The following is a 19700-nucleotide window of genomic DNA, read 5'->3' as shown; positions in this document are numbered from 1 at the left end:
TTTCCCAGGATGACAGTGACCATGATTTCCATGGACACGACTGAGGGAAATGTGGGATATCTATGTGTGAAGACATCACCTCAACTCTGTTTTCAAGCAGTGTGCATGTGTACAGATTATGTATTTAAAATAATTTTGTTCTCTTCAGGGCACACTTGCCATGACACAAAGAATAATATTACTAATAAACATATATTTGACTATTTTATAAAAATTTATTAAAGGGTATGTGACTAATGAATACAGAATGAACAGACATAAAATTAAAAAAAGTATAAAGCCAGTAATCAGAGAACCAGTGAAGAAAAATGAATATTATGAAACAGGAACATTTTATCTTAAGTATTATCTCTTCTTATACTCATATATAGGTTGAAACCTGTACATTTGTGTTAGAGACACAGAGACAGACACAGACAAAAGAAAAAGAATAATGAAGTTTATTTTATAAATTCCTAATTTAAAGCTACATAAATTAATTCCAGCCACCTAACAGGAACAGAAAGAGCTGAGCCAGGTCCCTGGACACTGCCCTGAGTCCAGCCTGCTGCCCCTCTGCCTCCTTTACCCAGCCCAGAGCTCCTCATGGTGATGGGATGAGCCTGGGGACCAGGTCTCCTGAGGTGCCAAGGAGAGGAGGGAGCTGCAAGGTCACAGACGCTGTGCAGAGGAATGGAAATAATTTAGTTTTCTAACCTGAAACATTTACTCCTGCAATAGACAATGGTTCCTTATGAGGAGAAAACTAAGAATATCATTTTTAGATAATGATGATGTGGTATTCAAAAGAAACTTAACTTCTCAAAATGTATTTTGGATTGTATTGCCCTAAGAGACCAAGAAAATAATATGTGTAAATAACGAAAACTGTGCTTGTATCTTAACTACCCTCTAAGTCATCTGCAGCTTGTGTATCTCCGGTCTCTTCCTGTGATGCGAAGACAGAGAGGAAACCCCAGAGGCCTTCAGGAAACCCTCAGTTACCTGCTTCCTGCTCTGCTACCGCTTCCAGGGCCCTAGCCATGTCTCACTCAGTGGATCTCCATCGCCCCCTGCTGGTCGTGAGAGACCCTGCAGGGAGGTTTGTGTCTGGGCTCACAGTAACACTTTCTCACTGTGTCCAGTACAGTAATACACAGCCGTGTCCTCGGGTCTCAGGCTGCTCATCTGCAGATACAGCGTGTTCTTGCCGTTGTCCCTGGAGATGGTGAATCGACCCTTCACCGAGTTTGCATATTGTGTATCACTACTATCATCATTGATGCCTGCAATCCACTCCAGAACCTTCCCTGGAGACTGGCGGATCCACCTCATGTAGTAATCACTGAAGGTGAATCCTGAGGCCACGCAGGAGAGTCTCAGGGACCCCCCGGGCTGCACCAAGCCTCCCCCGGACTCTACCAGCTGCTCCTCACGCAAGACACCTGCAAACACAGGGATAATTTGTGCAGAAAAATATTACAAATGTCCTCTCTTGATCATACTCATGTCTATTAACACACTCACTATCACTTGTTTTTCATCAATTACCTTTTAAAATGAAAAGGAGGAAAATCCAGATTATTGCAAACTCCATGGTGAGCCGTCTTTGCTCAGTCCTGATCATCAGAGTGCTGCACTCCTCTGCAGAGCTGCAGGGTGAGGGCTGGGCTGGCTTTCATCAGCACAGGGAGGCCCTATTTGCATGTCCTCCTCCTATATAGCCAGTTCTATTGTGGAAGCCTCAGAAAAGGAAGAGTATTTCGAAAAGTGTTTGGGATATCCCTAATATATAGACCATTTGGTTTATTCCTATGTCTGTGTAATGATAAACACATAACATCATTTTTTTTACTTCTTACATATATGTAATTAAGGGATTTGATGATTTACTATGTTTGCAGATATGTACATAGCATGAGAAGTATAATGACCTATGAGATGTGAGCAATCTTTTATAAAACTTCAGTTCTCAACTGATGGTGGATTAGTTCCAAGAGAGAGTGGCCATGCTTCATGATGTTTTTCAAAGGTCTTCTTCTACTCAGAGAACCTGACAGGATTTTCTGTGTTGCATTAGACTCATAAAAGAATAGATAAACAGTATCTTTGTCAAACATATGTTCAAGAATCTGGTGTCTCATTTTTTTACCTCTGCATTAAACTTTCCACTATAAGGTAACTTTTACAAATATATGTATTAAATTTAATGATGGATAAATGAGATGTATTTTGACACATACTACCAACATGATAATACTTACAATTTATGCCCATTGTCAAGATATGCTATGGAGCAGTACTCCTAAATTCTCCTGTTGTGTTTCATAAGTCTCCTTCTTTATTGTAGATTCTTCCTCACCTGAAACATTTATTACTGCATGAGCCTGTCTATTTCTCTTAGTGATAAAATTAGCACTCTAATTTTCCATGATGATGATGGTGATGACTATCGTATATTCCACAGCATCTAAATTCTTAAGATTCTTGGTCTTCTTTTCAGTATATGCACGTTCTTATTGCTGTACACAGGAATTCAGGTGAAGGAAATGACAACAGTGTAGGTGTAAATGTAATCGGTCACCACCAAGTCCCTTTCATTGCTTGGGCTCTGGAGAATTCATATGTGAGGTAGCAAGGATGCAACATTCATTCTCCACAGTGTGTGTGATGCTCACACAGAGGAGACATTCATTCACTAAAAGGAAGCCCTCAGTCCTTAGCTTCCTTCTCTGCACCTCTGGAAGGCCTCAGTCCTTAGCTTCCTTCTATGCACCTCCTCCGGGGCCACTCCGGTTCTCTGCAGATCCCCAGAGCTTTTTCACTAGTCAGAGCTTTTCCTAATGCTCCTATGAGTCCTCTCCTGCTCTCAAACACTCCCCTCTTCTTTGTTCTGAGCGCCCCCTACTGGTCTGCGATACTCTGTACATAGCTTTGTGTCTGGGTTACCAGTTGCCTCGGCTTAGAAACTGTCTTACACAGTATTGCACGGTGGTGTTTTCCATGGATACTGAGGACAGTTGCTCAGAGAACTGGTTCTTGGCTATCTTTAAATATACTGACTTTCAGGGATGAATTACCAAGTTGTGCCTCCACTCTTAATCATCCTGACACATTCACTCAGTTTCCTTCATGGTGGTTGAAGGATCCAGCTCCAGAGATAGCATAGCAGAGTGGAAGAAACCAGAGAATGGCAAGTCAGATGAAGACTGACTGTGAGTCCTTTGCTGAACCAGATCAGGTTTCTTGCAGCAGTAGTTGAGACAGGATGGTAGAGAACACAGTGAGTCCTGAGATCAAATGCAGCATTTCCACATCACCTAGGAGCCAGCATCAAAAGAGAAGGAACCTACATTGTTCTAGTTTCTTGAAGACCAGGTTTACAAATCTCTGAGAACATCTTAAACATTGAGATACACAAGAAATTAAGCCAAAATGAAATATGAGTTTATCCGTTAGCTCCTGAAGTATTTGCATGTGGGGAGCTAGCTTGTACATGAAGGTCACAAGGAAAAAGGATGTGCACATTTTTGAAACTGCCACTAAGTGAAAGAGTTGACTGAGCCCTCAACAAAGTCCGAGGTCCTTGGGGTCCATTGCTCTAGGCCCAATCCTCCTACTCCATACAGAATATACAATGGAAGAGCTAGTCAATGAGTTGTGTATGTTTTTGTTTGTTTGGGGTTTTTTGTTTTTTATTTTTTTTAAAAAAGGGTAAAACTAAACATTATGAAACAGAACAAAGCAGATCAGAAGAAAGCAATGTAAGTGACACAGAATTCAAAGCAAGACAATAGGGGATCTACAGTGGCTTCCAGGTCTCTTGCTTTCTTCTAAATGGTTGTCTATATCTTTACACACAATGAATTCATACAAAACAAAATAATATAAAACTGACCAGGACGGAGTAAGAAGGCATTACAGGCCTTCAAAACCAGACAATATGAAAATTAACAATGGCTGACATAATGTCTCTGTTCTCTTCAAAATAGCTGTCCATACCTTCATGTATGTTGAAATTAAATAATACTAAATAGACTAAAACCACTCTGAACAAAGAATAGAAGCATTAATAGATTTCACAGCATGATATGGAATAAGCAATGGATATCATAATATGTTTTTCTTCAAATTAGCTGTTAATTTCATCACATGTAATATAATTATTTCTCATCAACTGTTTAGGAGAAGTTGTAGGCACGTATAAGCCTCTACATGTATATCTGTCCTTGTTTTCCCGCTAATGGAGTTGTGTATGTTTACAGATGAAGGATGACTTTGCAGATATGAAAACTAGAACACAGGTCCCAGACATAATGGGTGTGAGATACATACAAAAAATGAGCATAGGGATTATGTGCATAACACAAAACATCAGTTCACATTCTATGGGCATATGTACACATGCGTTTTAGGGTCCTGCTTCAAATCAATTGTCATTCTCCATTCTGTATTTGTTCTTACCATCATTCATATATTCCAGGGTTTTAAGGCCCTTGGATAAATGCTGCCATCTCATTCAATTGGGCAAATATTGCCTAAGACACAGAAGTTGTCATGAATTTTATGGACTATTAGACACTCATTGTATTTCTCTTTTTTTTTTAATTTTTATTTAAGAGGAAAAAGAGAAAAACACAATACAAACTAAAGCGGCGTAAGGGTACACACAATACAGAACTACAAAAAAAAAAAACCAAAACAAAACAAAAAAACATAACAGTAAGAAATCACCTGCTAGTAGATTACACACTATCTTCTTGAAAATAGTTCCTCAAATCACAGTATCAAAGAACACAAGGTGGACATTCAAACAGGGAGACTGCAAACAGCTGTGTTCAATGTTCCAAAAACATTGATAAAGTCAGCTATTTAACACCCCCAAACACACTTGCTGTTATATCCGTTAGAGCTCTTTTTCTTTTTTTTCCCCTCTCTTTTTTACAACAAAATTTACACATCTTGGATTTTATTACTCCTTAGTGCTGATTACTTTCTTTGGGGGGGTGGAGAATACAGTCAAATATGGCAAAACAAAGCTGTCAGTCAATACCAAGGATAGACATAGCACATGGTGTAGAACAGAGTACAAGTTTATCAAAAATGGTTATCAACGTTGTCCCTTGTTTCCTTAAAAAGAATTGTCTATCTCATTAGATATTATAAAGTTGGACAAAACAGTAGAGAACAAGACCAATAAAACTTAGGCATTGTAAACATTACAGGACTTCCAAAGAAGACAATAGTCAAACCAGAATGGGTATCTTAGTGAATCTTATTGCCTTCAAAGTAGTTGCCTATGTCTTCAAAATTGATACTATCATATAGAATGGAACAGAGTCTAATCAGTCAAAACAAGATCGTGGGAGTACTACAGGACTTCAAAACAAGTTAATAGGAAATCAAAATTTTTTGAATTTTTTCTTTAATTAAGACAAACATAAGAAATGACTAAATAATTTTTTTTGAAACAATAAGGGGGAGATTGAGATAAAACAGGACATAACAATATAACAATAGAGGTCACAGCATGACTGTTTCAACAACCTAGTACTTCACCACCTTATAACCTGACTTACTAGTAGTTACCATAGTGTCTTTTTCCTTGAAATATTTGGATAAAACTTCATATACTCTAGCTTCAAATATTTTCATATCAAGAAGCCCAGAATAAAGCCTTTCTAATTAATGAGTGAAAACTTTATAAGGCTTCAAGGCCACATAATGGGGAATCATGATTACCACATATTTTTATATATTTGAATCATTATTTACATTAGGGAAACTATTCGGTATTCACACATGCGAGATTGATTTATTTCACTAATGAGTATGGTCTCAAGCTGCGCCCATTTATTGATAAATATCTCAATGTGATCCTTCTTTATAGCTGAATAATACTCCATTGTATAGAAATACCACAACTTTTTTATCCATTCCTCAGTTGATGGGCACTTGGGTTGTTTCCAAGATCTGGCGATTACAAATTGTGCTGCTATAAACATAGGTGCACATATATCACTGTGGTATGATGCTTTCAGTTCTTCTGGGAATATGCCTAGAAGTGGAATAGCTGGAATAAATGGGATTTCCAGTCCCAACTTTTTGAGAAATCTCCAGACAGATCTCCACAAAGGCTGTACCAGTCTACACTCCCACCAGCAGTGCAGGAGAGTTCCTTTTTCCCCACAGCCTCTCCAGCATTTGTTGTCGGTTTTCTTGATCCTGGCCATTCTTTCAGGAGTGAGATGGTATCTCAGTGTGGTTTTAATTTGCATTTCTCTAATGACCAATGATGATGAGCATTTTTTCATGTATTTATTTGCCATTTGCATTTCTTCATCTGAGAATTGCGTATTCATCTCAGATGCCCATTTTTTGATTGGATCTTTGAATTTTGGAGGTCTGAGTTTTTTTAATTCTTTATATGTTTTAGACAAGAGTCCCTTGTCTGAGAGAGAGTTCACTCTAATCTTTTCCCAGTTTGTGGGTTTTCTTTTCACTATGTTGGAGATTTCTTTTGACATGCAGAAACTTTTTAATAAGAAGTGGTCCCAGTTGTTGATTCTGGGAAGTATTTCCTGTGCGGTTTGAGTCCTGTTCATGAATTCTTTACCTACTCCTATGTCTCCAAGGTTTCTACCCAATTTGTCTTCCAATAGATTTAGTGTTTCTGTTTTAATATTCAGATCTTTGACCCATTTAGATTTTAATTTAGTACACGATGATAGACATGGGTCTAGCTTTAGTTTTTGGCAAATGGAGAGCCAGTTTTTCCAGCACCATTTATTAAAGAGACTGTCGTTCTTCCAGTGAACCTGCTTGGCTCCTTTATCAAAGATAAGGTGGTTGAGTGTGTTTGTAGTTGTGGTTGTATCTTCTAATCTATTCCATTGATCTTCGGTTCTGTTTTGATTCCAATACCATGTTGATTTTACTACTGTTGCTTTGTAGTATAACTTCAAGTCAGCGATTGTGATGCCTCCTGCTTTGTCTTTGCTGCTTAGAATTGCCTTTGCGATTCTAGGTCTCTTCTGGTTCCAGATGAAATTTAGGAGTGATTTCTCTAGATCTATAAGGTATTTTGATGGTATTTCTATTGGGATTGCATTGAATCTGTATAACAGTTTTGGGAGAATGGCCATTTTCACAATGTTTGTTCTTCCTATCCATGAGCAAGGGATGCCTTTCCATTTTCTGAGATCATCTTCAATTTCCTTTTTCAGTGTATTATAATTTTCACTGTATAAGTCTTTCACTTCTTTCGTAAGAGTAATTCCTAAATATTTCATTTTTTTGCTTGCTAATGTGAAGAGTGTAGTTTCTCTTATTTCCCTCTCTGTGATTTTGTTGTTCGTGTATAGGAATGCTATTGATTTCTGAGTATTGATTTTGTATCCAGCCACATTACTGAGTTTATTTATTGTATCTAAGAGTATTTCAATGGAGTTTAGGGGGTCTTCTATGTAGAGTATCATGTCATCTGCAAACAATGATAATTTAACTTCTTCTTTTCCTATCTTTACCCCTTTTATTTCTCTTTCTTGCCTAATTGCTCTGGCTAGTACTTCCAGTACTATATTAAATAGGAGTGGTGATAAAGGACATCCTTGTCTTGTACCCGATTTTAAAGTAAAGGCTTTCAATTTTTGGCCATTTAGTATGATGCTGGCTGTTGGTTTGTCATAAATGGCCTTTATTATATTGAGGTAAAGACCATTTATTCCAATTTTCTGTAAAGTTCTTATCATGAATAAGTGTTGGACCTTATCGAAGGCTTTTTCTGCATCTATAGAGATGATCATGTGATTCTTATTTTTGGCTTTATTGATATGGTGGATTACATTTATTGATTTGCGTATGTTGAAACATCCTTGCATTCCTGGGATGAATCCCACTTGGTCATGGTGTATAATCTTCTTGATGATTTGCTGGATCCTATTTGCCAATATTTTATTGAGGATTTTTGCATCTGTGTTCATTAGGGAGATCGGTCTATAGTTCTCTTTTATAGTTGGGTCTTTCTCAGGTTTTGGTACTAGAGTAATATTTGCTTCCAGAAATGACTTAGGAAGGATTGCTTCCCTTTCAATTTCATTGAATAGTTTGAGGAGTGTCGGCATTAGGTCTTCTTTATATTTCTTGTAGAATTCTGCAGTGAATCCATCTGGGCCTGGGCTCTTCTTGGTGGGCAAGGACCCAATTACATTCTCAATTTCATTAGCAGAGATTGGGTTATTCAACAGTTTTATATCCTCTTGATCTAGCTTAGGTACTTCATATCCTTCTAAGAATCTGTCTATTTCTTCTGTTATCAAACTTTTGAGAGTAGAGGTTTTCGAAATAGGTGTTGATGTTCCTCTGTATTTCTATTGGGTCTGTAGTGATTTCTCCTTTTTCATTTCTTATTGCATGAATTTGAGCTTTTTCTTTCCTTTTTTTAATAAGGTTGGCTAGGGGCTTATCGATTTTATTTATTCTTTCAAAGAACCAACTCTTTGATTCCTTGATTCTTTGGATTGTTTTCTTAGTCTCTATTGCATTGATTTCTGCTCTGATTTTTATAATTTCCTCTCTTCTTTTGGCTTTGGGCTTGACTTGCTCTTCTTTTTCTAGCTGTTTGAGGTGTAGCATCAAGGTATTTATTTGTATTTGTTCTGTTTTCCTGATGTGGGAACTCAGTGCAATAAATTTTCCTCTCAGAACGGCTTTCATTGCATCCCACAGATTCCAGTAAGTTGTATCTGCATTTTCATTTTCTTTAAGGTATTGTTTAATTTCTTCTTTAATTTCTTCTGTGACCCACTGATTACTCAAGAGTGTGTTATTTAGTATCCATGTGTTTGCGGAATTTTTGCAGTATCCTTTGTCATTAATTTCTAATTTTAGAGCGCTATGATCCGATAATATGCAAGGGATGATTTCAACTCTTGCATTTGCTTAAATATGTTCTGTGAGCTAATATATGGTCTATTTTAGAAAATGATCCATGTACTGCTGAGAAGAATGTGTATTCTGATGTTGTTGGGTGGAACATTCTGTATATGTCTATCAAACCCATTTGTTCACAGGTGTGGTTCAGTTCTGTTATTTCTTTGCTCATTTTCTGTCTGGTTGATCTGTCCCTTGGTGTCAGTGGTGTATTAAGGTCTCCTGTTACAATTGTGTTACTGATAATTTGAGTTTTCATTTCTGTTAATAATTGTTTTATATAACTGGGTGCTCTGGAGTTTGGTGCGTATATATTTAAGATAGTTATCTCTTCCTCTTGGAGTTTTCCCCTTACGAGTATATAGTGACCTTCTTTGTCCTTTATGGTCATTGTTGGTTTAAAGTTCACGTTGTCTGCAAACAGAATGGCTACTCCTGCCTTTTTTTGGATTCCTGCTGCATGAAGTAGTTTTTTCCATCCTTTGACTTTCAGTCTGTGAGTATCTTTCTGGGTTAGATGGGTTTCCTGTAAACAGCATATGGTTGGATTTTGTTTCTTGATCCATTCTGCTAGTCTGTTTCTTTTGATTGGTGCATTGAGACCATTTACATTAATGGTTATTACTGTTAAATGCTGGTTAATTGTAGGAATGTTATCTCTCTGCTGTTGCATCTTTATCTTTCTGTTCTGTTTACTTATTTGCTTTGCTTAGTGCTTTTTTCCTTTGTGTATCTAAACTGTCTTTCAATATTTTTTGCAGGGTTGGTTTGGTGTTCATGAAGTTCTTCAGCTGTTCTTTGTCATGGAAGTATCGTATTGCACCATCTATTTTGAATGATAGTTTTGCAGGATATATCAGTCTTGGTTGGAAATCATTTTGCTTTAGGATCTGGAATACTTCACTCCATGCTCTTCTTGACTTTATCGCTTGTGCTGAGAAGTCTGCTGTGATTCTGATAGGTTTTCCTTTATAAGTGATCTGTCTTTTCTCTCTGACAGCTTTTAATAATCTATTCTTGTGTTGGATTTCTGGGATGGTGATTATTATATGTCTGGGTGTAGTTTTATTTTGGTTATGACTGTTTGGAGTTCTATATGCTTCACTGATCCTGATGTCAGTTTCTGATCTCATGCTTGGGAAATTTTCAGCTATTACTTCTCTAAATATCCTCCTGACATCCTTCATGTTCTCTCCCTCTCTTTCATTAATCCCTATCATTCTTATGTTATTCTTCTTTGCATCGTCTTGCAGTTGTTGAATTGTTGTTTCCTGCTTCCTTGTTATTTTCAAAAGATCTTTCCTTCCTGTTCACTAGCTGCAATCCTGTCTTCAAGGTCTGAAATTCTATCTTCACTTTCATTAAGGCGGTTTTTACAACTTTCAGTGGAGTTTTTTATTTCCTGTATATCTCTGTGCATCTGCATTATGTATTCTGTTTGTTTCTTATATTGCTCGTCTAGGGATTCTATCTTTTTGTTTAGTTCCTCCAATTTTTTATCTGTGTTTTCTTTAGATATATTTAGAATCTCTTTCGTTTCTTTTATCATTTCTTCTTTTATCTGGGAGATTATTTCGAGTTTGAATTTCTTTAAAGCTTCCTGGAGTTGCTTGTCAATTTCAGTGGCTATTGTGTCCGATATATGAGGTGGATGGGATATATTTTCTTCTATATACATCGCTCCTAGGGTTTCTTGAGATGGGCTGGAGGTTTGAGGTTGTAATTTGGTCTTTCGTTTTGTCATTTTCCTATATTTCTGTGTTTCAAGTGTTATTTGAAAGCTTCCTCAGGATCTGTTGAAAATCCCCTTCTATGTTTGGAGCTACTGAGACTCTGGCGCCGCGCTACCCCAAGCTATTAGGCCTACAGAACCAGTGGCCCTCCTCTGCCTGCTCAGAACTCTGCAGTTCCAGACAAGCTGGGCCTCAGGGACACTGTGCGCCCACCTGCCCCTTGGAAGCTCCACAGTTCTTCAATCGCAGCCGGGTTAGGGTACTCACCACAGGCCGCAGTGCTTCAGGAACCTGTGGACCCTCCCTGGTTGCAGAGATATCCACAGTCCTCCAGACACATGGAAAGGTCGATGCAGGCACCCCAAATCTGCCCAGCTCCTCCTCTGCAGACCAATGGCCAGGCGCGGCAGCTAAACAGGCTGGTCTAGGCTGGTAGTGTTTGCCAGCCCACCTATCGGGAGCTGAGCAGGTCTCCAAGTGAAGCCGGAATGGGGAGGTTGATGTGGAAGCCTCAAACCCACCTCTCTCCTTCACTGCACCTGGAAGCCTGGGGGAACTCCAGTAGTCTGGGCGCAGATATCCAGAGTCCTCCAGACACGCAGAGAGGCCGGTGAGGGCACCCCAGATCTGCCCAGCTCCTCCTCTGCAGGCCTATGGCCAGGCGCGGCAGCCCTCATTGTATTTCTCCTTGTGCAAGTGAAATGTACTCATAATAATACGTCTTCATGGGTTTATGTTAAGATACATTTATTTTCGACTCAAAGTTCCATACATATTTTTCTACCTCACAGTAGATATTTACACTAGGTAGTGTAATCTGTACCCTATTTAAATACATTGTAGTTTTAGTGATGCATTTTTTTGTAGCAAGGTGCATTTCTGTGAGGACACCTACAGCTCTGAGCTTCCTGCATCGTAGAGAACAATGCTGTACATGAAACTCACAAGTAAGCACAGAACCTGCTACTGAATTTTCCCTCTGTCTTAGCATCAGACATATTGGGAAAAACCTACAGTTTGTCCTCTCCACTCACATATGAATTCGTGATACCTTAGGTAATGTGTAAAGCATTTTCTGTAGAACTCAGTAGCAAGGAATCATGAGGGTCCTTGCTGCATCCTACTGGAAAGCATTTCAATGCACCAAAAATAAATAAGAGCTGCACCCCTCTGATTGACAGTCACCTTGCTACAGAAAAAAAATTAATCAATCCCATGAAAGGATCTCCAGTTCTATCTTCATGGGTTCTGAAGAGGCCAAGAGTAACCCTAGTGCAATTCTAATTGTGCATCCTGGAGATGGGTCTGGTCAGTGTATCAGCCAGCATATCCAAAAGAGATGGAGTCTATGTGCCCCCACACCCTGGCTGAGCCCAGGGATTCGGTTGCAGCAAACGCCCATGCCTAGAAATCAGGACCCTGTGCTGCAGGTACCACTAGGAATGGTAGAAGAGGAATGCAGCAGAGGACAGAGTCGAGAGGCTGTGTGTCCACTCAGGATTCTCTGAAGCTCCACCTATATAATGGATTCCCAGAAGGGACAGATGGGCAGGCAACAGCATTCCCTTCTGATGCTGGTGATGTGGTGTCTGATCACATGGTTGTCTGGAAATCAGGTATCTGGTGAACTGGTTTATTTCCATGAGGGACATCTGAGTTCTTCAGATACCTTGTCCCCAAGAAGGGTACAGTGATGTCCTGGTGGGCTTCAGATGCTGATCCTTCTCCTTTGGACCTCAGGACCCAGCTCAGGCTTGGACATAGAGCCATCTCTGTGTCTCCCCAAGTTTGTGGCCTTCTCCCTGTAGCAATGTGTGTGTCCACTGTGTGATTCTTGCTGTCCCTCATGGATTTACCCAGATGTCCCAAAAACCCCATCAGGAGACATGTCATGCAAACAACACCAAGGAGAGAGAGAAAGTGAATTGAGCCTGAAGGTCTGGGCTCCCTGAGCGGGGTCTAACAGGTGGTTGAGGAGGAAGCTCCACAGGGATCCCCTGTCCTCTCCTCTGTCTCCCCTGTTGTCTGCAGCTTCAGAGTTCTGCTCCAGATGGACCTGGTCCTAGAGCTCCACTAACTGTAATCCATGCTCACCACACTGCTGTGCCTGTCTATGGAGACTCTCATGTTCTCGTGGTGAGATCTCTCCAGTTCTGTCCCACAAAGAAACTTGGGATGTTTCCCTCATTTTTGCTTGAACTGTCCTCCGCTCTGGGCAGCAGGGCACTTCCTTTAAAGTATATCTCATACAGACTACATTAACTCTTTATGGGCATACTTGAAGAATGGGTAATTGGTTATATTTAGGTGAATTCATTTCCAACAAGTGGGATAAGTTTCTGGAAATATCTTTCCCTGAGTGTCTTTCTGGAGAGGCTACTGGTCCATTTCTCAGTGTTCAACTTTCTCTTCCCCCAGTCAGACTCTTGAGTGCAGTCCAGCTGCCACTCTTCCTCCTCTCCTGAGCACAGGGCTCCTCATGGTGCTGGGGCTGAGCCTGGGGACCAGGTCTCCTGGGGTAGCCAAGGAGAGGAGAAAGCTGCAAGGTCTCAGACCATGTGCAGAGGGATAGAAATAATTTAATTTCCTAATCTGAAACATTTGATCCTGCAATAGACAATTGCTCCTCATGATGACAAAATAACAATTTCATTTTTAGATAATATTGATTTGACATTCAAAAGATAATTTGTATGAAACAGAAAATAAATATACATATATACAAAGTTTTACTTGTATCTTGAATACTTCATAAGTCATCTAAAGCAAATTTATTTCGGGTCTCTTCCCATTATATGATGTTCAGACAGGAAACCCCAGAGGTCAAAGGAAACCCTCAAACTCCAGCTTCCTGCTCTGTACCAGCTGGGCTCTGGTCTGTGCTCCATGGATCCCCATCACCACCTGCTGGTCGTGAGCACCACAGCAGAGAGGTTAATTTCCAGGCCTACATGGAACTTTTTTCACTGTGTCTCTGGTACAGTAATACATGGTCGTGTCCTCGGTTCTCAGGCTGCTCATCTGCAGATACAGCGTGTTCCTGCCATTGTCCCTGGAGATGGGGAATCAGCCTTTCACCAAGGCTGCGTAGTTTATATTACTACTATCACCATTGATGTATGCGATCCACTCCCGCCGTTTTCCTGGAAACTGGTGAATCCAGCTCATCCTGTAGCTATTGAGGCCATGCAGGAGAGTCTCGGGGACCCCCCAGGCTGCACCAAGCCTCCACCGGACTCCACCAGCTGCTCCTCAGCTTGGACTCCTGAAAACACAGAGACATCCTGCTCAGAAACTGTTACAGAGGTCCACTGTTTACCCCACGCATGAGACACACACTCAGTATTTCTTGCTTTTCATGAATTACCTTTGAAAACAGCAAGAAGGAAAACCCAGCTCACTGTGAACTCCATGGTGAGCCGTATGTGCTCAGTCCTGATCACCAACTGGAAACAGCTGGGCATGAGTGCTGGGTTCCACTGCAGAGCTGCAGGGTGATGGTTGGGCTTCTTTTCATCAGCACAGAGAGGCCCTTTTTGCATGGTCTCCTGCTATATAAACAGCTCTGGGATTGGATATTCAGAAATGGCATGGCACATAGCAGCTGTGAGTGTCCTGAGGAAGTTTAGTAACAATGGTAGTAGTGAAAAACAATTATGATAGTTATAAGATTGTCTTGTTCTGTATGTATCGATTGACCTTCATTACCTTTTGTCCATGTGCCAAATCACGGATTTTTATTGATATTGCTTACTTTGTAATCATGGAAAACAATGAAAGTGTCACAAACTGAGGACTGTGGATGTCTCGGCGGGCGGTGGAACATCGCAGGTTCCAGAGGCCCTGCAGCCTGTAGTGAGTGCTCAGCGCACTCTGCCCAAATTCCAGACTGCTCAGGACCCTCCAGGCTTCCAGATGCAGTGAAGTGGAGAAGTGGGTTTGAGGCCTCTACATCCGCCTCCCCATCCCAGCTGCACTTGGAGAACTGCTGAGCTTCCAACGGGTGGACGGGCCCACGCTATCCCTGGAGCCCAGCCTGTTTGGGCCTCCCAAACCTAGCCATCGGTGTGCAGAGGAGGGGCTGGGCAGATCTGGGGCACCTGCAATGGCCTCCCCATGTGTCTGGAGGATTGTGGATGTCTCGGCGGGCAGTGGAGCATCGCGGGTTCCGGAGGCCCTGCAGCCTGTAGTGAGTGCTCAGCCCACTCTGCCCAGAGCCCACACTGTTTGGGTCCCCCCAGGCTTCCAGGTACAGTGAAGTGGAGAGGTGGGTTTGAGGCGTCTAAATCTGCCTCCACATCCATGCTGCAATTGGAGATCTGTGGAGCTTCAAACAGGCAGGTGGGTGCACAGTGTCCCCGAGGCCCAGCTTGTCTGGAACTGCGGAGTTCTGAGCAGGCAGTGGAGGGCCACTGGTTCTGCAGGCCCAGTGGCTTGGGGTAGCGTGGTGCCAGAGTCTCAGGAGCTGTGAACATAGAAGGGGATTTCCAACAGATCCTGAGGAAGCTTTCAAATAACACTTGAAACACAGAAATATAGGAAAATGACAAAACAAAAGACCAAATTACAACCTCAAACCTCCAGCCCATCTCAAGAAACCCTAGGAGCAATGTATATAGACGAAAATATATGCCATTCACCTCAAATATCAGACACAATAGCTACTGAAATTAACAAGCAACTCCAGGAAGCTTTAAAGAAATTCAAACTCGAAATAATCTCCCATGTACAAGAAGAAATGATAAAAGAAACGAAAGAGATTCTAAATATATCTAAAGAAAACACAGATAAAAAATTGGAGGAACTAAACAAAAAGATAGAATCCCTAGACGAGCAATATAAGAAACAAACAGAATACATAATGCAGATGCAGAGAAATATACAGGAAATAAAAAACTCTACTGAAAGTTGTAAAAACCGCCTTAATGAAAGTGAAGATAGAATTCCAGACCTTGAAGACAGGATTGCAGCTAGTGAACAGGAAAGGAAAGATCTTTTAAAAATAACAAGGAAGCAGGAAACAACAATTCAACAACTGCAAGACGATGCAAAGAAAAATAACATAAGAATGATAGGGATTAATGAAAAAGAAGGAGACAACATAAAGGATGTCAAGAGGATATTTAGAGAAGTAATAGCTGAAAATTTCCCAAGCATGAGATCAGAAACTGACATCAGGATCAGTGAAGCATATAGAACACCAAATAGTCATAACCAAAATAAAATTACACCCAGACATATAATAATCACCATCCCAGAAATCCAACACAAGAATAGATTATTAAAAGCTGTCAGAGAGAAAAGACAGATCATTTTATAAAGGAAAACCTATCAGAATCACAGCAGACTTCTCATCACAAACAATAAAGTCAAGAAGAGCAAGGAGTGAAGTATTCCAGATCCTAAAGCAAAATGATTTCCAACCTAGACTGATGTATCCTGCAAAACTATTATTCAAAATTGATGGTGAAATATGATACTTCTATGACAAAGAACAGCTGAAGAACTTCATGAACACCAAACCAAACCTGCAAAAAATATTGAAAGACAGTTTAGATACACAAAGGAAAAAACCACTAAGCAAAGCAGATAATTAAACAGAACACAAAGATAAAGATGCAACAGCAGAGACATAACATGTCAACAATAAACCAACATTTAACAGTAATAACCATTAATGTAAATGGTGTCAATGCACCAATCAAAAGAAACAGAATAGCAGAATGGATCAAGAAACAAAATCCAACCATATGCTGTTTACAGGAAACCCATCTAACCCAGAAGGATACTCACAGACTGAAAGTCAAAGGATGGAAAACAATACTTCATGCAGCAGGAATCCAAAAAGAGGCAGGAGTAGCCATTTTGTTTGCAGACAATGTGAATTTTAAACCAACAATGACCATAAAGGACAAAGAAGGTCACTAAATACTTGTAAGTGGAAAACTCCAAGAGGAAGAGATAACTATCTTAAATATATATGCACCAAACTCCAGAGCATCCAGTTATATAAAAAAAAACTATTAACAGATATGAAAACTCAAATTATCAGTAACACAATTGTAACAAGAGACCTTAATACGCCATTGACACCAAGAGAGATCAACTAGACAGAAAATGAGCAAAGAAATAACAGAACTGAATCACACCTGCGAACAAATGGATTTGATAGACATATACAGAATGTTCCACCCAACAACATCAGAATACACATTCTTCTCAGCAGTACATGGATCATTCTCTAAAATAGACCATATATTAGCTCACAGAACATATTTAAACAAATGCAAAAGAGTTGAAATCATCCCTTGCATGTTATCGGATCATAGCGTTCTGAAATTAGAAATTAATGATAAAAGATACTGCAAAAAACTCGCAAACACATGGAAATAGAATAACACACTGTTGAGTAATCAGTGGGTCACAGAAGAAATTAAAGAAGAAATTAAACAATACCAAAAAGAAAATAAAAATGCAGATACAACTTACCGGAATTTGTGGAATGCAATGAAAGCCGTCCTGAGAGGAAAATTTATTGCACTGAGTTCCCACATCAGGAAAACAGAAAGAATACAAATAAATACCTTGATGCTACACCTCAAACAGCTAGAAAAAGAAGAGCAAGTCAAGCCAAAAACCAAAAGAAGAGAGGAAATTATAAAAATCAGAGCAGAAATCAATGCAATAGAGACTAAGAAAACAATCCAAAGAATCAACGAATCAAAGAGTTGGTTCTTTGAAAGAATAAATAAAAATGATGAGCTGCTAGCCAACCTTATTTTTTTTTTTGTCTTTTTCCTTTTTATCGGTACCAAGGATCGAACTCACGACTGCCTGCTTGCAAGGCAGGCGCTTATGCCGCTGAGCTAAATCCCCAGCCCCCGCCAACCTTATTTTTAAAAGGGAAGAAAAACCTCAAATTCATGCAATAAGAAACGAAAAAGGTGAAATTACTACAGACCCAATAGAAATACAGAAGTTCATCAACACCTATTTAGAAAACCTCTACTATCAAAGGTTTGATAACACAGAAGAAATAGACAGATCCTTAGAAACATATGAAGTACCAAAGCTAGATCAAGAGGATGTAAAACTGTTGAATAACCCAATCTCTGTTAATGAAATTGAAAATGTAATTAAGTACTTACCCACTAAGAAGTGCCCAGGCCCAGATGGATTCACTGCAGAATTCTACAAGAAGTACAAAGAAGACCTAATGCCGACCTTCCTCAAATGATTCAATGAAATTGAAAGGGAAGCAGTCCTTCCTAAGTCATTCCTGGAAGCAAATATTACTCTAGTACCAAAACCTGAGAAAGACCCAACTAAAAAAGAGAACTATAGACCGATCTCCCTAATGAACACAGATGCAAAAATCCTCAATAAAATATTGACAAATAGGATGCAGCAAATCATCAAGAAGATTATACACACGACCAAATGAGATTCATCCCAGGAATGCAAGGATGGTTCAACATACGTAAATCAATAAATGTAATCCACCATATCAATAAAGCCAAAAGTAAGAATCACATGATCATTTCTATAGATGCAGGAAAAGCCTTCGAGAAGCTCCAACATTTATTCATGATAAGAACTTTACAGAAAATTGGAATAGATGGTATTTACCTCAATATAATAAAGGCCATTTATGACAAACCAACAGCCAGCATCATACTAAATGGCCAAAAATTGAAAGCCTTTACTTTAAAATCAGGCACAAGACAAGGATGTCCTTTATCACCACTCCTATTTAATATAGTACTGAAAGTACGAGCCAGAGCATTAGGCAAGAGAGAGAAATAAAAGGGGTAACGATAGGAAAAGAAGAAGTTAAATTATCATTGTTTGCAGATGACATGATACTCTACATAGAAGACCCCCTAAACTCCATTGAAATACTCTTAGATACAATAAATAAATTCAGTAATGTGGCTGGATACAAAATCAATACTCAGCAATCAATAGCATTCCTATACACAAACAACAAAATCACAGAGAGGGAAATAAGAGAAACTACACTCTTCACATTAGCAAGAAAAAAAATGAAATATTTAGGAATTACTCTTACGAAAGAAGTGAAAGACTTATACAGTGAAAATTATAATACACTGAAAAAAGAAACTGAAGATGATCTCAGAAAATGGAAAGACATCCCTTGCTCATGGATAGGAAGAACAAACATTGTGAAAATGGCCATTCTCCCAAAACTGTTATACAGATTCAATGCAATCCCAATAGAAATACCATCAACATACCTTATAGATCTAGATAAATCACTCCTAAATTTCATCTGGAACCAGAAGAGACCTAGAATAGCAAAGGCAATTATAAGCAGCAAAGACAAAGCATCACAATACCTGACTTGAAGTTATACTACAAAGCAACAGTAGTAAAATCAACATGGTATTGGAATCAAAACAGAGCCGAAGATCAATGGAATAGATTAGAAGATACAACCACAACTACAAACACACTCAACCACCTTATCTTTGATAAAGGAGCCATGCAGGTTCACTGGAAGAATGACAGTCTCTTTAATAAATGGTGCTGGAAAAACTGGCTCTCCATTTGCCGAAAACTAAAGCTAGACCCATGTTTATCATCATGCACTAAATTAAAATCTAAATGGGTCAAAGATCTGAATATTAAAACAGAAACACTAAATCTATTGGAAGACAAATTGGGTAGAAACCTTGAAGACATAGGAGTAGGTAGAGAATTCATGAACAGGACTCAAACCGCACAGGAAATACTTCCCAGAATCAATAACTGGGACCACTTCTTATTAAAAAGTTTCTGCATGTCAAAAGAAATCTCCAGCATAGTGAAAAGAAAACCCACAAACTGGGAAAAGATTAGAGTGAACTCTCCCTCAGACAAGGGACTCTTGTCTAAAACATATAAAGAATTAAAAAAAAAACTCTGACCCCCAAAATTCAAAGATCCAATCCAAAAATGGGCATCTGAGATGAATACACACTTCTCAGATCAAGGAATGCAAATGGCAAATAAATACATGAAAAAATGTTCATCACCATTGGTCATTAGAGAAAT

At 39.4% G+C, this 19700-nt stretch overlaps 1 gene segment (V, D, J or C); it reads right to left on the bottom strand.

The window, feature by feature from the left end:
- Positions 1-1095: 1095 nt before the first annotated feature.
- On the bottom strand, positions 1096-1619 carry LOC100734786 (immunoglobulin heavy variable 3-74-like). The segment is given in 2 exon segments: positions 1096-1424; positions 1531-1619. Coding segments are annotated over 2 exon segments (405 nt in total).
- Positions 1620-19700: the final 18081 nt, after the last annotated feature.

Source organism: Cavia porcellus, unplaced genomic scaffold, assembly GCF_034190915.1.
Source record: "Cavia porcellus strain 051 isolate PalLab524CR breed Dunkin Hartley unplaced genomic scaffold, mCavPor4.1 scaffold_8, whole genome shotgun sequence".
Taxonomy (NCBI): Eukaryota; Metazoa; Chordata; class Mammalia; order Rodentia; family Caviidae; genus Cavia; species Cavia porcellus.
The sequence above is the reverse complement of the archived record's forward strand: the minus strand, read 5'-3'. Positions and strand labels throughout refer to the sequence as shown.